This window comes from Choloepus didactylus, chromosome 18 (assembly GCF_015220235.1).
Source record: "Choloepus didactylus isolate mChoDid1 chromosome 18, mChoDid1.pri, whole genome shotgun sequence".
Taxonomy (NCBI): domain Eukaryota; kingdom Metazoa; phylum Chordata; class Mammalia; order Pilosa; family Megalonychidae; genus Choloepus; species Choloepus didactylus.
In genome coordinates this window covers 26,383,533-26,403,797 of record NC_051324.1, presented here as the reverse complement: position 1 = coordinate 26,403,797, position 20,265 = coordinate 26,383,533, and the positions used below count along the sequence as shown (strand labels likewise).

The 20,265-nt window shown below is 46.6% G+C and overlaps 1 protein-coding gene across 4 annotated transcripts; it reads right to left on the bottom strand.

The window, feature by feature from the left end:
• Positions 1-218: 218 nt before the first annotated feature.
• Positions 219-14,987, bottom strand: LYRM9 (LYR motif containing 9). 4 transcript variants are annotated; one of them, XM_037809275.1, is made up of 4 exons: positions 14,942-14,987; positions 4,327-4,470; positions 2,640-2,732; positions 219-1,768 (listed from the first exon to the last, which is right to left on the bottom strand). In XM_037809275.1, exons 2-4 carry the CDS (start codon positions 4,450-4,452, stop codon positions 1,751-1,753), a joined length of 237 nt encoding a protein of 78 aa, XP_037665203.1. In that variant the 5' UTR covers positions 4,453-4,470; positions 14,942-14,987; the 3' UTR covers positions 219-1,750. The 4 variants fall into 4 exon arrangements, with proteins under 4 accessions (XP_037665203.1, XP_037665206.1, XP_037665205.1 ...); XM_037809278.1 differs by having other exon boundaries at positions 4,327-4,464; positions 14,942-14,959; XM_037809277.1 differs by lacking the exon at positions 14,942-14,987 and adding an exon at positions 6,494-7,008.
• Positions 14,988-20,265: the final 5,278 nt, after the last annotated feature.

Here is a 20,265-nt window from a genome sequence, read left to right as displayed (position 1 = left end):
GTGAACTGAAGGGGCCAGTCAAGTGCAAGGGAAATTCTCTCTATTTCTACCAAACTCTGGCCAGCCTTTTCTCACACCTCTCCTGCTGGTAAAAAGCCTGGGATATGGCCAACCCCACCCTTGTGATCAAGATACACCCCTGCCCACTGAGGATGGGCCGCCTGATTCCAGATGGGCTAATGCCAGGGGTGGGGGTGGGGGGTTGGTTCAGCTGTGGGACCAGCCTGAAACCCCTCAGCTTGCTTCCACCCCGATGGGGCAAATGTGACCTCATCAGTTGTCTAGCAGTGGGATGAGGGCCTGGTCATCCCCTTCAGAAGAATGAGCCCTCCAGGGCAGCTTTATGTCTTACTCATGTCCAAGCCTTCAGCACCTAGTATGACAGCACACAGTAGGGGAACAATCTATGTTTGGGAAATAAATGAGAATATCATTCAAGAAGAGACCAGCTTTCAAAAACTGATACATTTACTTCATTATTTAAGTTAGTCTGTTGAGTACATAGAGTTGTACCTGAGTCACTTCGAGTTACGTAATTGCAAGGACGTGACTTGCTAGCTCATGCCTCTGGCTGAGTGACCTTAAGGAATAAACTCAAATCCCAGCATGTCTTCTTTCTGTATCTTCTGACTGCTTCACCAGTTCTGGCTCTCGAGAAGAGCTAAGATCCCTCCATTTCCTTCCGTCTCTGCTAGGAAGGCATCCCAATGGCAGAACCACAGCCAGTGAGGACTCCTGCAAAGCCTTCCCCCTGGGGCTGGGTGGTGGAGGACAGGGGAGTTCTCCCTGGACTTTCCCTGCTGCTCTTCTTCCTTCCAAGAAGGAAGCAAAGCAGGGAAGGTCCAGCCAAGACAGATTTCCAGTTTACAGAAGCCTGAACAAGCTGCCATCTATTGTATCTGCTTTGGCGTTCTTCCTTGTTTTGTTAGTTTCCATGTCACCATTTCAGGGACACTATTAAACTTCTTGAAGGCAAGGGCCAGGGCTCCTGCTCCCCTGGGCATGGAGAAAGGGTGGCCTGGGAAGAGCAGCCACCTGCGGATTCTGGGCATGGTACCACATGGCTGTGAGGGTGCTTGGGTGCAAGCAGGGACAGCACACCAGTCTTCTCCATGTCAGGGGACAAGTCAATAAATAACTATGACATGACGTGATGTGTGCTGCAGCAGAGATGCGCAGAGTGCAGTGGGAGCAGAGGAGGCAGTGGTGTAGCGTGGCTCCCCAGAGGGAACTGGCACCACCGTGTCCCATATCCTACATTAAGCACTGGGACTTCATCTTATCTGACCCTCACAACAACATCACTAGGATCCCCATTTTGCAGAGGAGGAAACTGAGTTTGAAGGTACAACCCTGGAAAAGCAGCTGAACTGGGATTCAAATCCAGATCTTTCTGGTTCTAAAACCCATGTTCTCTCCTCTGCACAGGCTGCCATCTGAGGGGACATCTGCTCCAGGTCTCCAAGAATGGTTAAGAGACCTCCAGAAAAAAAATAATCACTTTCACAGCAAAGTGAAAAACATTCCCCCCAAATCTTGCATCAGAAGTGGCTGAAGGGGCAAACATAAAGGGTGCTGAAGACATGACCATGTTGAAAAGAACCATCGGTGCAAAAGTCAGTGTCTTGCTCCCCTGATTTCTGGTCACTCAGCCAGGAGGGCCAACAGATAGTGCAAAACTGCTGCCAGTGACTCGCTCCAGCAGAAAAGGGTTCTCTCAACTTCCAGTGTCTCTATGGGCTGTGGACTCTCAGTTTTCTTTTTTATACTGCAAGACAGAGATCATTAGAAGTGGGTGAGGGAAGCCCACAGGGAGGGAGGGCCATGGGGAAATGTGGAGAACCGCAGAAATCCAGGCACCCCTGCCCTCCCCCAGGGGCTCCTCGGAAGGGGGGATCCCAGAGAGCAGGCAGTGGACCGCTCAGTGCCTGGACCCCTTTTCTTCTTGAATGGAAAGGTACCTGCTGGGATTGGGGAGGAGCCTAAGAGGAAACTGGGGACATTAGAATTGAAAGCTGTGGGCACTCTTTCTTCTATTTAAGCTGAGACTTGTTTGTGGGGGGTAAAATATAAGCTTTAAAAAAAAAAAAAACAAGAATCCTGGACCTCACATCTGAAGATTCTGATTTAGAAGGTCTGGGGGTGGGGTGTGTGCTCCAGCTCTCTAGGTGGTTCTAATACCAAAGCTTAAGGACCAGTGATCCTCCCTTCTTCCAGATAGGGCATGCCTGAACGTTTCCTCAATACCCTGCCTCAGTGGGATACCCCCAGAGACAGGGAGTTCACCACTTCCCAAGACAGCTTTTCCTTTCTGACCTATGACAATGCTGCTCTCAACTTCTACACTTTTGCTTCCAGGAAGCCAGTTCTCTTCTTCCTGCTGCCCCATCTCAGCACATTCAGCACTGTTAGGCAGGTATTTGCCTCCAGGGATTGAGGTATCCCCCCTGCAGAAAATAAATGCAACCTCAAAGGGCATTTGCCATCCTTTCAGCTTCTGGAGGAGGGGAGTAGCTGGTTGGGCGCCTCCGCAGCACCAACCACCCTCAACTGTGGGGAAGGGGCGACCCCTGCTGGCCATGGAGATTATAGCCACCAGCACCCCGGCTTGCAGGTGGAAAGGCAGAGGCGGCATTTACTTTGTTCATGATCCAGTCGGCATCTTCAATGGCTCTTTTAATAATCTGCTGGATTCTTTCAGGGTTGTCTTCATCTGCGTGAACCCGAAAACTCTGGAGATTTAAGCACAAAGAAAGACAAACTAGGACAGGCAGCTTCAGAGCCACCTGCCACGCGCCACTGCTGGATGTTTTATACTCAACTTCTCTCTCATAATCATCTGTGATTATCCCACTTAGAGACGAGGAAACAGAGGCTCAGAAGCATAACTTGCCGCTAAGCAGTGGTGCCAGTATTTGAAACCCAGTCTACTGGACTGCAGAGCCCATCCTCCTGCCAGCCAGCAGGGCAGTTGTGAAAAGGAAGACCAGCTCCCAAGGCAAGTCAAAATCAAGCTGGACCCAAAGGACCCAAAGGTTATCAGGCAGTGGGGGCCAAAGGGAAACTTAGGTCTCTGTGTTTAATTTGCTTCTCATAGGCAGCTGCTTTCACCAAGGTGGGATCTCTGCATGGGCTGGAAAAGCAAAGAGGGATGGGAGGGGAGGGGCAGGCAGTGAAAAGAGGCTGCTGCTGCGTTTTAACTAGATGTCCACCCTTGAGAAACGAGACTGAGGCTCATTGATGTGGCACTCAGGGCACTTCAGAAAAAAGTGGCACACCCCATTCTCCTCCCCCCGAGCCTCACCTCCCTTTTCATTCCCAACACATCTTCCTACTCATCCTCAGAAGCCTCCTCAAACACCCACCCAGGAGGCCCTCCCTGACTCCCCAGACAGTTAATGCTCCCTTCTCCACGTTCCCTCAGCCTTCCGTTACTTTTTTTTTTTTTTTTGCTTTCCACATTATATTTGTATTAATTTGAATATTAACTTACTTGGAAATAATTTCTAAATTACAGAAAAGTTGCAAGAATAATATAGAGAATTCCTTCCAGAATCATCAATTGCTAACGTTTTCTCACATTCACTTTATCATTTTCTCCTTATATGTGTATATAAATTTTTTGGAAGCATTCAAGAGTAAGTTGCAGACATCATGCCCTTAATCCCTAAATCCTTAGTATTTCCTAACAACAAGGGCATTCTCTTATACAATCATAGTAATCAAACTCAGAAAATTCAACAGTGAAATAACACTATTTTCTAATCTACAGCATGGATTCCAACTTCATGATTTGCCTCAGTAAAGTCCTTTACAACAATCTTTTTTTGTTTGTTTGTTTTGTTTTTTCTATTCCAGGATCCAATCTGGGATCCTGAGTTACATTTAGTTGTCATGTCCCTTTAGTCCCCTTTAATCCAGAACAGTCCCTCTGCTTTGCTTGGTGTTTCATGACATTGACATTTTTGATGAGTGCAGGCTAGTTATGTGGTAGATTGTTCCTCAATTTGGTTTTGTCTGATGCTTTCTTGTGATTAAATTCAGGTTGTGCACTGTTGACAGGAATGCCTGCAAAATGATGCAGTGTCCCATACTGCATTTTAAATATCCATTGAGCTGCCTTGTTCAAGCCCTGGTGGAGCTGGTGTGCCGGATGACGTACCCTCTGTCTCCTGGCCAGAAACTAGAGAGGGGACAGAGGACCCAGCCTGATCTTTGGTTAAGATTCCTGTCGCTCTTACCAAACTGCTGCCCGCTCCCTCCTGAAAATCCACCCCTGCTCCCCTGAGAGGACCCCCTTCCCACGCCAGTGAACTCTGCTCCCACCTGCCTGACAGCATGTCTGTAATGCTCCTGGATGCCCCTGGTGGGCAGCTGCCGACAACAGCGCAGCAGGTACCGGTACAGCTGCAGCGGCCTCTGGACCAGCTCTGCCCCTGGCAGTGGGGCCATCCCCGAGACCCTCTGCCCCTGGAAAATACAGAGCATCATTCCTAAGGCATCAAACCAATACGCAGCCCTGGCCCCCAGGTTCCTGCATTCTGCAGAGCAGACTTGATACAGCAGGGAGGCCAGGACCCCCTCATCCCATGCCCCTTCCCTTGTGAGCCCACACACAGGGACCAAGGGCAAGTGTGGAGGGGGATGTGCAACCTCATCGCCAGTGTCCTCGGCCTGGAGAGGACTGGCAGGAGGAGAAGGGGTGACAAGCGGGAAGACTCTGTGTGACAACCTCTGGGAAATCAGCTGTGACTTCAGAGACGGCATCAGGCAACAGAGGGAAGAATGTGCAGATGTCTAAGCCTCACTACTCAAAAAGTGTGGACTGGAGCATCAGCATCACCTGGGAGCTTGTTGGAAATGCAGAATCTCAGGCTCTAGTTCAGATCAACAGAGCCTGCATTTTAACAAGATCTCCAGGAAAGTCTTATGCACATTTAAGCTTAAAAAGCACAGGTCTGGGGGCTCTGCATGAAGAGGAAGCTGCACACAGATTCGTCATGGTACATCAGGGCCTGGATGCACAGTTTCATTTTACTGCGTGTCATCAATAAGAATACTGTTGACTGAGCACTTGAACTGTTCTAGTCACTTTACATGTGATTAATGTGTTTAATCCTCACATCCTATAAGATCGGTATTATTACTGAGCCAATTATTGGTTTACTCATAAGAAAACTGAAGCACAGAGAGATCAAGTAACTTGTCCAAGGCCACACAGCTGGTAAGGGTGGGGCTGGGATCTGAACCTAGGTAGTCTGGCTCCAAAGCCCACATTCTAAAAAACAGCTTCATGGAGGTATGGTTGACATGCAATCAACTGTGCATATTTAAGTGTATAATTTGATAAATTTTGACATAGGTATACATCCAAAAACCATCACCACAATCAAGAGAGTGAACATATCCATCACCCTAAAAATTTTCTTGAGCCTATTTGTAACCCCTTCCTCCTGACTTCTCCATCCACCCGTAAACACCCATTGGTCTGCTTTCCATCATTTTAGATTAATCTGCATTTTCTAGGGTTTTATGTAAATGCAATCATACAACATGCAGTCTTGTGTGTCTGCAGAGCTTATATTTGCACCTCTATTATACCACTTCTCTCCAAAGAACCCACAACTCTAGCCTTATCTCTTTTGTTTTTTTTTTTTTAAAGCAGGAATATAGGTTTTCTAAAATGGTAGATTCTAGAATGCAGAGACTTGTGAAGCTCTCATTAAGTGCCCTCCAGCCCTTGCCCGTCCCCATCTCTGGACTCACTGCTCTGTCATCTCCTGCCTGGGCCTCGGCGAGAGCATCTTGCCTTGGGTCTTGCCTCCAGCCTATCACTCCCAGTCTCCTCCACACTGATGTCCTGAGCTGTGGAACCCACCTCCTGGGCCACTCCCCACACTCATCCCACAGTCTGCTACCAGGAACTTCTCACACATCCCCTAAACCATCGAGCGCTTGACCTCTCGGTGCCTTGGCACAGGAGTTCCCTGAGCCTGAAGCTCCCTTCCTCTTCTCCATGTCAGAACTCCCATTTATCCTTCCAGATCCAGCTGAGGGGGAGGGGGTGTTCCTTGCCCTGGGAAGGCCTCCCTGATTGTCCATCTCTGGAGACAGAGGGAATCACTCCATCCTCTGGGATGTTGCCACACTGCCTGGTATTTATCTGTGGTTATTCCAGACCCCAGAGCAGCACCTGGGACCCAAAAGGCTTCACCAGCTTTTTGTTGAAGGGAACTAAATGGAATTTACTATCTCCTCTGTATAGACTGCCCCCCCCCCCCCAGGAGAGTTTTCCTGTGTTCCAGAGGAAGGAGCTAAAAGACAGGAAGGAAGGGAGGAAGGCAGGAAGGGGAGGGAGGGAGGAAGAGAGGGAGGGAAGGAACGAAGGAGGGAAGGCAACCCTCCCCCCACCCCACACACAAAAAGAGAACCAGAATACTAAGTCTCAGACATTCTTAAACTAAGGAGACTTAATAAGCAGCTGGTTTCAGACCTTCCTTCATCCCATTTCCAGCATATAATCTTCCTATATGCTAAGCTTGCCAATTCTTCCTGTTCTCTGGGCTCTTGTTCTGACCCTGGGGAGGACAGGTGGTCGCCTGTCCCACCACCCCCGCTCCCTTCCGGTAACAGCCCCGAATAATGTGCGATCCGGATCCACTCCTCCCAGTGTCTGTCCAGGAGGTGGGGCTTGCTCCAGGCCTGCCCAATCAGAGCCCTGTATCGGCATGGTCTTAGGGATTGGTCCAGAGATGGGCACAAGGACCAAAGCTGGTCCAATGAGAGAATCGCAACACGTTTGCCGGAGGGACTGGAAAAGTCCAGCTCTTTTGCACTAGACTAGAAACTGAGACAACTTGATACGCGGTCAGTGAACTCATCAAGCCTCTTCTTGAAGCCTGAGACTGAGGATGACACAGCAGAAGGCAGCGCTGAGACCTTGAGAGAAACCAAGCCCAAAGAATTCATTTGAGCCTTAAAACTATCCACGTGAAGGCAGCCCCACCCTTGGGCTTTTCAATGACCTCAGCCAATTAATTCCTATGTGCCAAAGATTGCTTGGGTTTGCTGTTCTGTCATTTGCAACCAAGGAAATCCTAACTGGATAGTTCCTGACCTCCATAGTCTACTTCCCTCGTGGGCTCTGACGATTCTAGCCCTAAGGAGGAGTGTAAACGAGGACGAGGCTCCCAAGCTCCTCCTGCCATGCTACGAATCCTCAAACTGCCAGTGTAACTAGATATCCCTTTAGCCCAACAAACGGGGTACCCCATTCAACGGTGGCCGAGACCTTCAAGGGCAACGACGGAGGACACATCGCCAAAGTCCCCAACCTTGATAGGCAGACTCAACTTGGCAGGCTTCCCCAAACTTTATAAAGTGCTAATCAAATATTGTAAAATGCTAGTCATGTAACAGATGGTTACCATCTGCAGTCTTCAAAATTAACATTTGGAAAGAGCACAACTTTGTTTCGTTACTTAAAAAACCCAAGGAATACTTAGTAACCAACCTAGCAAGCATGGGTGGGAGATTATTTTCAGCTCAATTATAATACTTAGTCACTCTCAGTAATAACTATTGAAGCATACATGTGTGGGTCCACTTAGAGGAGCTAAACTAAAAATGTTTTAATTTAATTTAAAATGTGGGTTTGCTATTATCTAAGGGGCAATGAGCCCACAGCAGCATAGTCAGGAGTCAAGCACTGTGGCCCTGGGGTAGTAATTTATCCTGCTCTCTGGACTTGACCTTAGCCTTCTAATCTGTTACGGCACCCCCATCTTCCCAAGCTAAAACCATCAGAGCCAGCCCAGACTCTTCCCTCTTCCTCAGTCCCCTTTCCATTGGTCTGCAAACCTATCAAATTCTACCTCTGAGTACCCCCTCAAATCTCTCACTTCTCCATTCCCACTGCACATCCTTAGTTTAGATTTCTCCTATCTGGCCTGGACAACTGCAACAGTTCTCTGGCTGGTCTCCCTGTCCTCTGATCCATTTCCCACCAATCTATTCTCCACACAACAGCCAGAATGATCTTTCCACAACATAATTCTCACTGTGTAATGTTCCCGCCCAGAAACCCTAATATCTACCATCCCCTCTCACCACCATCATTTACGGCAACTTTTCCCAAAATGTGAAACAAGTACCTGAAAGTATTTTATTTAGCACATGGGCCCACATCTTTTTATTGTAATGATTTTGTATTATTTTGATGTGGTAATAAGAAAAAAAAAATCTGTGACTTCAAGGGCATTATTGCTTTAAACCATTTAAAATATGAATGGGGTTAAAATTGAGTTTTTAAAATGTATTATGCAAATCATAAGGCAGTTGAGATGTGAATATGGCAAAAATCATGAAAGTGGTACTGAAGCTTGGAAAGTGCTAGTCTACAGACTAAAATCCAGATTCCTTTCTAAGGCCTACAAAGCCTCTAGATCTGGCCCCTGCCTACCTCCCTCCATCTGCATCTCTCAGCACTCATCCCCTAGGCCCACCAACCAGACCCCTGCAGGGTACACTCAATGACAGCCAGTAGTGAAGTCACCTGTCATGGTCTCAGCCCCTTGAGCAGAATGGCTGGCATATCATAAATGCTCAATATCTATTTGTTGAATGAATCCTCCTTCTCCTGCCAAGAATACTCCCATCTGTGACCTGCTTCTTCTCCTGACTTTGACACTCAGCTCTGATGTCTGGCACCTCCTCCGGGAAGCCCTCACTGACCATCACTCCCGCTACCATGCTGCGTGAGAGGGCCACAGTTATCTCAAAACAGCATCACCCCACATTACTCTAGCTCAGGCTTCATCACCTGGTACCTGGATAACTGAAGAGAACCCACCTGCCTACAACCCCCTTCCAGCCATCCTCCACATGGAGGTCGCAGTGCTGCAGCTAACTTCCTGATGGAAAATCTCACAACTGGATATAAAATGATGTTATAAATTAGTGCTAATTATTAATTTTCTTAGGTACAAAACAATGTTGTGATTATGCAGGAGAATGTCCTTATTCTTAGGAGATATTTAGAAGTGATGTCAAATAGTTCAGCAAAAGACAATATAGAGAGAGAAAAGATAAAGATATGGGAAAATTAAAAACTATATTTAGATGGCAGATGTGAGGGTGGACATTGTGCTATTACTTCAATTTTTATATTTTTTGAAAACTTCCATAATAAAAAGTTATTTTAGAAAAATCCTCCCTCAGCTTCCTGTCACCTAATGGATGAAGTCTTAAACATGTAGGCCAACATTAATTCCTAAAACCTCCTTGTCTGTTCAGACTCATCTCTCATCACTTCTCCACCTCCCAGGCACACTGATACACCACCTATAGTTCCTTTAATTATAATAATAGTAGTACTACTACTAATAATAATAACTGCTCACAATTATTACTACAGCTGCCTTATTGAACACCTAGCATGTGATAGGCATCATTCTAAACACCTCTCATGGATTAACTCACTTCAATCCTCACAATAACTTTATGAGAGAGGTACCATTATGCTCTCCTTTTATAGATAAACAGAGGCTAAAAGAGGGCAGGTAATTTGCCCCAAGTCACAGAGCTCTGTGGTTTGAACCCAGCAAGTCTATCTCCAGAGCCCATGCCCCATCCCCCAGTGGCCTTCTGCTCATCCTACAGTGGATACCTGTGCTTATTCCTTACACCCACCTCCCCCAGCCTGCCCCATTTCCTTTTAAAGGATGACTTCTTCCCATTGGGGTCCATCTGGTGGGACTGTCATCAGTGGCTCCCTCTGTCCCAGCCACACAGAGAGTATGAGTGTGGCCCATCCCTGGAATTAGGTTCTTGAACAGGGTTAGAGAGAGCCTGAAAGTGAGTCCATGCATCCTGGCAGTAGCATTTCCTGATGAGCCTGTAGCCACCTGGTCTTGTTCAGGGCCTTCCACAATCCAACACTCATCTCTTTATCTCATCTGCCACCAAATGATCCACTCGCATAGACCCTTCTGGCTCCCGTGTCTGCTCTGCTACTGGCCAGTTAGAAGTCCCTGTGTCACTCTGTCACTCTCACAGTGCCTGGCACGCAGTGGCCAGTCAGTAGAAAGGTGTCAAATTGACTCCTTCTCCCAACAACTTTCAGACCACTTTCCTGCACCTCAAAGACAGAGTAGAAGATTGAGAACACCTGAGCACCCAAATCAGGGCAAGGCTGTCATGAGGATTAACCAAGAGGGCACACATGCCAGGTCACGGCGGAAGCTTGCTAAATATGAGGGACCCCTCCCCTGGCCTTTTCCAGCCCTGGAAAAGCAGTGAGAGGGAAAAACAGTATGTTATGATGCCTTTTAATACTTTTGTCCAAAAAAATGGCCTGCGGAGGAAGCTCCTGGTACAAAATGAGATGAGATATTTGTGGATTTTATTGATTTGGTTAGCTCTGCACATATCAAAGAGAAAAAAAAAAAAAACACATCTTCTTTTCTTTCTTTCTGGTGCAATTTGTTTAACTTTTTCCTGAATCAGACCTGAATTTGTTATTCATCCTGTAGGCTTCAATGAATTAAAAAGTTACATATAAAAAAAAATACCTAAAGTAGCATGGCTTGGTGCATAGTCAGCATTCAGCAAAAGGCACTGATTGAATGAATGGAAAACAGTCCCAGGTAGGCAGTCTTTCAAAACCAGAATACCCCAGAGCTAAAAGCGACCTTCTCCCATCCACTGTAAAACAAACCTCCTCTCCGCATCACCGGCAGGGAAGCACCCAGCTTTCCTCTCTCCCTCAGCCTGCTCCCCAGTCTGCGCACTCCAATCACATTCAGCTCAAGCTGTCAGAAAGTCCCTCTGGTTCTGAGCTCTAACCTGCTGCTGTGAAATTCTACTTATTGGTCTTAACTTCTGCCCTTTGGGACTATAGTCTTGGCTAACCTACCCCAACTCTGGTCTTGCAGATTCAAAGTCAACTCGCCTAGCCCCTCAGTGGCCTCTTTTCCAAGGTAACCATCCCGATGAGGCTATCATCTCCTGGTGCTTCTCCATTCCACTCACCCTTCTCTGGATACACACTCCCATGATCGATCTCCCTCTTAAATGTATTATCCAGTGAAAAAACAACTGTTTTGCTTATGCTCTGACCAGCTTCACAGGCAGTGGCACCATCACCTCCTTTGACCTGAGCATTTCAGGAATGCAGCGCAGGCTGCACGCTTTCCTTTGGCCCTTGCATCACCCTAGCATTTGACTCAAAGGCACCATTTTCTGTGAACTATTCTAAGTTTCCCCGTTTTGTCTTTTATTAGATCTCTCCAGAGTCACAGTCTGCCACAACCTCTGTTTGATTCTGTCTGTTACCCAACTCAATTCAATTCAGTACAACAAAAAAAAGAAACAATCACGTGCCAGGTACAAATGGGGTATAGAGGGAGACAGATTAACCCCAGCGTGCTGTAAGCTTCAGTCACCCATTCAACGCCATTCAGAGCGTCTGGCTTGGGGACGGCTCTGGATCAGCCCTGGGACCACAGGGACGAACGACCCCATACGGAGCTTCTGCAGAGCGGATGGCCTGTCCTACTACCTGCCGTTCAGAGAACGGCTGGGAGGTGCAGGTAGGTGGTGAGAGCCATATGTGTGTTATCTCACTTAACCGCAGCAATCTCACTGGGGAGGTATCATCAGCCCTGTTTCATAGATAAGGAACTGGGGCTCTGAGAGTTTATGTAACATGCAAGAGGTCACCTGGCTGGTAGGTGGTAGGACTAGAAAAGGACAAGCCTAGGTTTGCTTCACCTCAAATCCCATGCCCTTAACTACTTCTCAACACCATTTGCTATGAGAGGATCCAAGCCAGTCACAGATCAGGGCCAAGGACCCCACAGAGAACTCTCCCTAGGGCGTGTGCAGGACCAGACTCAAGCATCTCTAAAAGCACTTGACTGTACTTTTTCAGCCTTTTCCACCAAACCTTGTTCCTGTGCTTTTCAGAAACCCAAGGACATCAGCTTTAGCTCCCCCCTGCTCTAGATGGAAAAAAAAAAAAAAAAAAAGCAAAAGTCAAAAGGCTGAGGTTAGTTACATAGACAAAGAAAAGAGGTAACTAAGGAAGTGCTAAAAAGCTCTTAGGAAATCCAAAGGAGACTGACAGAACAAAGGAAAAGAGAGAAAATAAAGCCAAAGGGAATTTCCTGGGAGCCAAGTGATACCCCTGGCACAGATGCTGAGAAAAAGGCCTACAGCCCCAATTTAACCCCACTGCCCTTTTCCCTAATCTGTGCCTGGACAGAAGGCAGCTAAAAATAAGCAGGAAAAAGTCATACATTTAAAAGAAAGAAAGGAAGAATGAAACTGCAGAAAATAACCAGAAATTATGCCCTATTAAGCATTGGTACAAGCTAAATTAAGCCTGCACAGGCCATTTTTAAAATAGGCTATTACTCTTCTTGATGGGGAAAGTTGCAAAATAGGAATGGAGTGGTTCTGCTCCCCAACCCTAGGGCTCCATCTTGCACATATACTTTCTCCCAATCCAAAGACAGGGCAGCCATCCTTGCCTGACCCAGTCCCTCTCCCCCATGGTCAAGACCCTGAAGTCACACCCCCAAGACCCCCAGAGTCACTACCTTGGTTCTGAGCTTTGTAACATGGCATCACTTGGACAATCCAAACACTCCCTCCCCCCCACCATCATCTCTCCTCCCACAGTGCCACCCAAGAACACTTCCTACAAAACACACCCTGTCTCGTTACCCACGGTTCCAAGGCCTCTCATGAATCTCCTCTCACCCTTCCCACACTTCTCATATTTCAGCCATATACTGAACTCGGAGGTGAGTTTCCTGGACTTTGGAATCAGACAGTCCAGGTTCACATCCTGACTCCCTTGCTTGCCAGCTACGGGACTCTGGGCAAGTTTCTTAACTTCTGTCTCAAAGTTCATTTCCCACCTGTAAGTGGGAACTGTTGTGACAATCAAGCAATGTTCTCAGACCACTTAGCAGGTGCCTGGCACATCCTCTGGGCTTACTGTTGTTGTGGTTAATACCATTTCTAAAAGGTGCCCCGCTCTTCAACATCTCCCTTCTCTCTACCTTGAATGCTTCACCCAATTCAAGAATTCTTCTACACCCTTAAAGCTCCAGCTCCTATGTCCCTTCCTGGAGGCTTTTGCCCATGCTGTTCAGACCCGTTACAGGACCACCATGCTCTACGGTGATCATTTATGTAGCAATGTGATGGAAAAACACACAGCTGGGTTTGGGGATAAATGACCCTAGTTTAGGATCCTACCTCTGCCATCTATCAGCTGTGTGATCCTGGGCAACTTGCTTCACTTCTCTGTACTTCTGCTTCCTCACCTATAAACTAGAAAACAGAATAACTATCTCTAGGAATTTTGTAAAGATCAAGCAAGCTAACATATGTCAAGTGCCTAGAACAGGGGCTGGCACACATTAGGTGCTAGAACAACATCTTACCCTTTCCTACTTTAACCAACTGTTTCTTACTGACTGAAAGCTTCCAGAGGACAGGCACCATATCACATTCATCACCATATCCCCTGTACAGCTAATGCTTAGAACATAACAGAAGCTCCATAAGTGTTTGTGAATCAATTCCCATTTAGCGGGGAGGAAACTAAAGCCCGAAGGAAAACGATTGTCCCTAGTGAACAGAGCAAGCAGGTGGCAGAGCCAGATCTCGAACTTAGGGACTTTGACTCTGAAACCTCTGCTCTCCCTACCACACCTGCTGCCTTAAATTTAGTGAGCCCTAAATGCTCTAAGCCTTTGCCAGCTTAAAGAAAACCTGGTGAGCTTTCCCTCACCTAGTGACGAGTGAGGTTTCTTGATAAAGCGAAATTTAGTCTGGGGTGTGAAAGACAAGTAGAATTTGGCTGGTGAAGTTGGGTGAAAGTTGGGAGAAGGACTAAAGGAGAAAGGGACCTCAAGGCCTGCAGTGTGGCAGGAGCCCAGGGAGAGAGGGAGGGCAAGAGAGAAGAGGACGCTGTGGAGGAAGGCAGAGTCAGATCCAGCAAGGTCTGACAGGAGCTAAGATTAGTCCTAAGCACCATCAACTGATAAATGGATAAAGTGTGGGAGTGGTATAACCATACAATGGAAGAGTATTTAACAATAAAAATGAGTGAAGTACTGATACATGCTATAACATGGGTGAACCTTGAAAACATGCTAAGAGAAAGAAGCCAGCCACAAAGGACCACATATTGTATAACTGCATTTATATGAAATGTCCAGAATAGGTAAATCTATAGAGACAAAATAATTAGTGGTTGCTGGGAGGGTGGGGGAGGGTCGCAGCCAAAGTGTAAACAGTTTCTTTTGGGGTAATGAAAATGTTCTAAACTTGTGGTGATGGATGCTCACAACTCTGTGAATATACTAAAAGACACTGAATTGTACACTTTAAATGGGTGAACTGTATAGCATGTGACTTATACCTCAATAAAGCTGTTTGTTTGTTTGCGTTTAAGGATTAATCCTAAGAGCTAGGGGTTTCTGCCACAGTTACTTGATGTGTAATGCAGAAGCATAAATCAGAACGCTAAGGTTACTCCAGATGAGCGAGTTCATGGGTGCCTCGGCCGCTTGGGTCGCGGAGGCGACACGTCTCCTTTTTAAAAAGGGCAAACTGAGGCTGACCTCGAGCCCTGTGCAAGAAAACAGCAGTTCACTAGAGCCCTACCGCCCCCGTTTCCCGTTACGGGCCCTTGGCTGCCGCTCCGAGGCTGCCCTAGCGAGGCCTGCGACAAGCCTGGGGCGCGTCTGGGAGCCGCGCTCGGGCGCTCCCGGCCCTCCCGCCAACGGGGAGGGAAAAGGGATCGCGCGGTCGCTTCCAGGTCTCCGCAGGTCATGCTGGCCCCAGTGCACCCGAGCCTCCGCACCCCCAGCCTGCCCCGGGGCCTCCGCCCCCCGCCCTTGGCCTGCGCCACGCCGCTCACCCGCCTCCGTTGGGGAACGTCAACCCCGGACGCAGCGGACGCGGCGGCGACGGCGGCAACTGCGCCTGCGCCCCGCGAAGCCAGCGCAGAACCGCCCCGCCCCCGCCCGGCGCCTGTGCGCGGAGCGCCCCCTGCCCGCCGCGCGCGGGAGTCTGCGTCTGTTTATAAGGGCACCCGACATTCACGACCTGCTGGGTGTCGGCCCAGTCCCTGATCGGAACCCACCTAGTTAAGAAAGAAAACTGCTGGGGCAGATCCACCTCCGGCCCCCGCCAGTATCTGGCGTTTCAACCTCAGGCCACAGAAAGCAAATTTTCCCTTACCTGGCGGAGAGGCGTGTCGCCACTAATAGCCTTCTTTACCTTAAACACCCAATTTTCCTCTGGCTCCTACTGCCCGGGATATAGGCCCTGAAGGCAGGCTCTCCCCCATTTTCCTGAATATGGATTTCTATTTAAAAATTAGGAGTGTTCAGGATCCCCGTAAAAGCTTTCTGGAGGACTTTTCCTAAACCATTCGTGTTGATGACGGGAATTATTATTTGGATGGGAATCGGCGTTTTGAGTCATTTCATCAAATTGCAGTCCCATAACACCTGTCAAAAGAATAAATATGACAGTAATAGGCATGCTTCCTTTCAGACCCATTTATAATCATAATTGTGGAAAAGAATACAGAATTTAAACTCAGAGCTACTGCCAGTATCATTCTTTGAAAATGAAATAATGCTCTTTTATTAAATAGGCTCTCCCTGCTCTCTAATGTTTAAAGCTAAAGTGCTTCTCTGAATTGATTTAAATACAAGTTTTATATCCTGAAAGAAATAAAGATGAGTCTTTATCTTAAGACAAACCCCCCGTTGAATGATGCTGCTGAGCTTCTCTCAGCTGATGTCTAGAAAGGAGTTAGGCTGTTAGTGGATAATGTTGCTTTTGTTCACGTCTCTCTTCTCTGGGTTTTTTAAAACTTATTTGTAATGAAAAGGCTGATTTCCTCACACAGACAGACCCCACGTGTAGTTGCTTTGACAGGACAACCTTTTATTTTATTTTTTTTTCTTTTCTTTCCCCCACTTTTTTTTTCTTTTAAGAAAAAGCTTGCTCCCTGGTGACACCTGAATATCTATTTTTCTCCTTTTAAGATGAGAGAAGCCAGGAATGTTTCTTAACCTGTATATAGATATTTTAGGCTTTTCTGTCTTTTGTGTTTTCCTGACTCCGTTTAGAGCCCTTGACTTGTTTTCTTTCTCTTCACCTAACATACCAGCCTTCCTGCAATTCGGGTGTGTGCTGGGGGGTGGGATGGAGAGGTTGGGGGAGGGTGGAGGTTCCTCCCCTGAAATATTCAGATAATTGCCTTAACTCTTCAATTTATTTTGAATATGCAGATTCAGATCAAGTATTTCTGAAAGATGCAATTGTACCCTCATAAATCAGCCCTTATTTACACACACATAAGCAAGGGCACACCATTAGTGCAGATCCAATCAGTAAGTTATTAAGCTTTTAAAACCCTCATTAGGAACAATCTGCAGTAACATCATCCACTCCTGGTTTCAGCCTTGGGATCGTTTAATATTTTGAGAAATTTCACAATCTGTTCTTTAGTCCCATCTCCCTATTGTTCCTGGATCACTTTGTTCCTGCATCAGAAACACCCTTCTAATACCTAGATCTCATAAAATATTCAAGACGCAAGCTGTTTGCTTTACCTCAGCAAGGCTCCACCTTCAGAATCACTTGTGCCTCTTCTTTACAAACACACAAGATTGTACCTTTCTCGAAAATTCCTGATAAATATCCAAAAACCAAGGGAAAAAAAATAGCCCAAAGTAGGATAGGTTTGGACAATAACTTCCATTTTTTTTTCCAAGTCTCAATTGAAACCTAGGTTTTAAAATTGTTGAATTGTGCTGCTTTTAACTTGCCAGCAACCTTTGGTTCTTACTGCTTCAGCAGTGGAACGAAAGATTTCCTACCAGTCCCAGCATTCACTAAAATGACTCTAGATATCCATAATCTAACAAACACCCAGCCAATTTTACCATGTCATTTTCCTTTACCATGAAATTTTAACAGACAAACACCTGCATGTTAGAAAGTGCACGATATTGACAGATAAACAGAGTTGAAAGACTTTTTATCTGAGAAATCTGTCACCCAAGAATTGGCTGTCCAGGTCCTGTTCTCACAGGGGAGTTTATCGACTTTCCCAAGAAATGCATCACCGCATTCTGTTGATTTCTGACATTGTGTCATTTAACTTGACAACTGGAGGTTTGTAACCAATATTTGTGGGGAAAGATACAAGAAGTCCTGATGCTTCCAGTTTAAACCTGTTTTTAGATTTCAAAGAGAAATGATACATTAGTATCCTCTGATTAAATCAGGTTATTGTCTCAAAGGTTGACCATGTAAATAATTCAAATTAATTCATCAGGGTACAATAGATTTAATAAGCATAATAAACACTTTGAAGAAAATACTTAGGACCCTCAGTCTGCCCTGGCTCTCACTCCCCATTATCTCAGATTTCCCTGTGAAGGGAATGAGTGGTACCACGTTGTTCTCTTCTATTCAAAATATGCAAAGTTGCTATTTACCAGTTTGCAATTTGCATGTCTCAAATCCTGCCAGAACACAGATGAGGGACATGGAGTGACTGGTGAAGGTGCCAAAAGAGGACACCAGGGTGAAAATGAAAAACCCAATGAACAGCTCTTCTCCAGGGTGTTGCAAAACATAACCCTCATTGACTACTCAAGATTTGTTTCTAAGACAACAAAAATATTGGGTATAAAAGGTTATGTGGAATCTCAGACATCTTGTGTCTTTTTTCTTTAATTGCTGGGTGGCAGAAGGGGATGAGCAAGGATTTCAAGTTTTTTTTTTCACAAGAGAGAAAAGGGTACAGTTGTGACTGTTTACAGCACATGCTTGGCAAGTAATTTACGGCCTGGATTTTAGCCTTCCTGGACCTCTGTCTCGTGTTACTTTCTGCAGCTCCATAAATCTAGACTTGTTGACTGGTATATGTTATTCTATATTCTTGGTGTGTTCTGTAGTCATATATTTACAATGAGACCACACTGGTGACCAGATAGTATGGCATCTCTGAATATGAATTTCCATTTTTCCATTTCCTGACAATATGCTCAAGGTCTCATGATTTCAGGTTATGAATAACATGCACACCCATACAAATGAGTTTTTGTATATATCACCTTTAGAATGGGACTTTTTCCCATAGAAAAGTCCATGCTGGGTGTATATAGAGCAATACAAACAAAAGAGTAAATGTGCTTGGCGACATTTTTCTTCTTTGCATTTTGATGGCTTTTGGCTAAAGAGCCCCTTTAAAATTACCTTGTTCACAAAGTGTAATTCTGTTTCCACTGACTACACCTGCACAAAGTCTCGAGCTGTCCACAGATAAGAATTAAGTGTCACAGTTAATAGAAATGGAGACTGTAAGAAATAATCAACTCTATTAAATAGGATTAACTGGAGGAAGAGGAGAGATGAAGAGGGCAAGAAGGGGGAGAGAAGAGAGAGAAAATGGAGAAATGGAGAGGAGTAGAGAATGAGAAAAAAATAGAAGGGAGTTATCCTTTTGATGCTGTCTCAAAGAGAAAGGCCTGATAAAAGGCCAGAAAAAAGGGCAGCATCAATTAAAGGAAACCATTATTTAGCATGACCAGGAAATAGGGTGTTCTGGTCAATCAAATATCTAGTTAATAGTTACTTTCCACTTCAGCAAACATTTGTTGAGACTCCTCTGGGTGCAAAACCCTGTGCAAAACCTTGGGTCATTGCAGCAGCCTCTGAACTCCATGCGTCCCAGGCCTGCTCAGCCATCCTTCTCCACTCTGCAGCCTGGGAGTCTTTTTTGGAGGCAGATCTAATCTTGTCATTGTCCTGCTTTAGACCTCTGAACTGCTGTTCAGTGTTCTCTGAATGCGCAGGCCTAATTCCTTATCATGTCCACAAGGCCTGGCAGGGTCTGGCCTTTCCAGCTTCCATCCATGTCCCCTTAAATGACCCCGTTCCTTCCAGCCTGCTCCTCCTTTAGATCCCAGTTTCCAGGTCTCTTCCTCAACTTCTCTGACCCCCACCCCCACCCCGCACTAGGGCAGACTGCCACCATAATGGCCTGCACCTTTCTCCTTGGCACGCATCACAGTTTATAATCATATATAGAATAGTTTGAGTTACCCCAGAAGAAGACCCTGGAGCAAGGATTCAAGAGCAGGTAGCTTATTTGGAAAGGGATCCTAGAAGACACCCAGTAGGAGAGTGGCGAAGTGAGACAGGGAAGGGAAGGCAGACTGTAAGGAGAGCCTTCCCAAGCAGTGACCACCATGGGCAACTCAGCTTCATTCTGCTGGGGACCCAGTGTGGAAATCACAGCTCAGGGCTACCCCATCTGAGTCCCATGGTAGCTGGGGCAATTAGGCACCAGTTCCTTCGGTTACTAGTTGAATGATGCTTGCTCTCAGGGGGGCTAACTCCCTGGCACTTCTGACCTGCCATGCTCTCAGCCAGGGTGTGCTGGAATGGTAAGCCCCAAGGGATCATGGGTAGAGCACAGCAGTGTCTACTAGCTACATATACATGTACACACACACAGGTCCTTGTGTTATTATACCAGTCATATCTGTCCCCTACACTAGAGCCCCATGGAAAGCAGGGACTGAGTGGCATTGTCTTGCCCAGTGCCTGGGCCTCACTTTCTGTGATCCATGATTAAAATCACTCCCTTACCAAAACCTTCAGCTCCTTGGTCTCTCTTGCCCTCTGTCACACACTGGATGAACCTACCATCCTCCTTCTCCAACTTGCTCTAGAGCTGTTGAATGTTGAGGAAATTACACACCAGGGCTGGTGGGTTTCACCTTAAATGTATGATCCAAACCTCTTATGCATGCTGGGTGCTGCCTGGGAAGAAAATGACTGTTTCTCAAAACTCCCACACCCCACCTCTACCCTCGCTCTCAGCTGGTGACCTCACTGGAGGTAGACCCCCATCAGACAAGAACTTCTTCTCACCCTTTCTCCTTCTTTCCTGTTACCTTGAGGCAAGTTCCTCTGCCTTGGAAAAACCAATCCCCCTGCTGGTACCCTGGATGCCATCCCCCTCCTGGCTTCTTCAAATCTTTGCTCTTACAGTTATTCCCTGTCTCCTGCCTTATTAACCTCCCCTTCTCCACTCGTTCATCCTAAGCAACACACCCTCGTGGTCTAGGGACCATGCTGCTCAAAATGTGGTAACAGAGCAGCAGCAGCCTCACCTGGGAGCTTGTTAGAAATGCAGAATCTCCCACC

Bases quoted from the DNA above. Each gene is read 5' to 3' on its own strand.
- LYRM9 (XM_037809275.1), bottom strand. From the start codon at position 4,452: ATGGCCCCACTGCCAGGGGCAGAGCTGGTCCAGAGGCCGCTGCAGCTG. The intron at 2,733-4,326 runs GTGGGAGCAGAG...TTAAATCTCCAG, and splicing joins ACAGACATGCTGTCAGGCAG to AGTTTTCGGGTTCACGCAGA.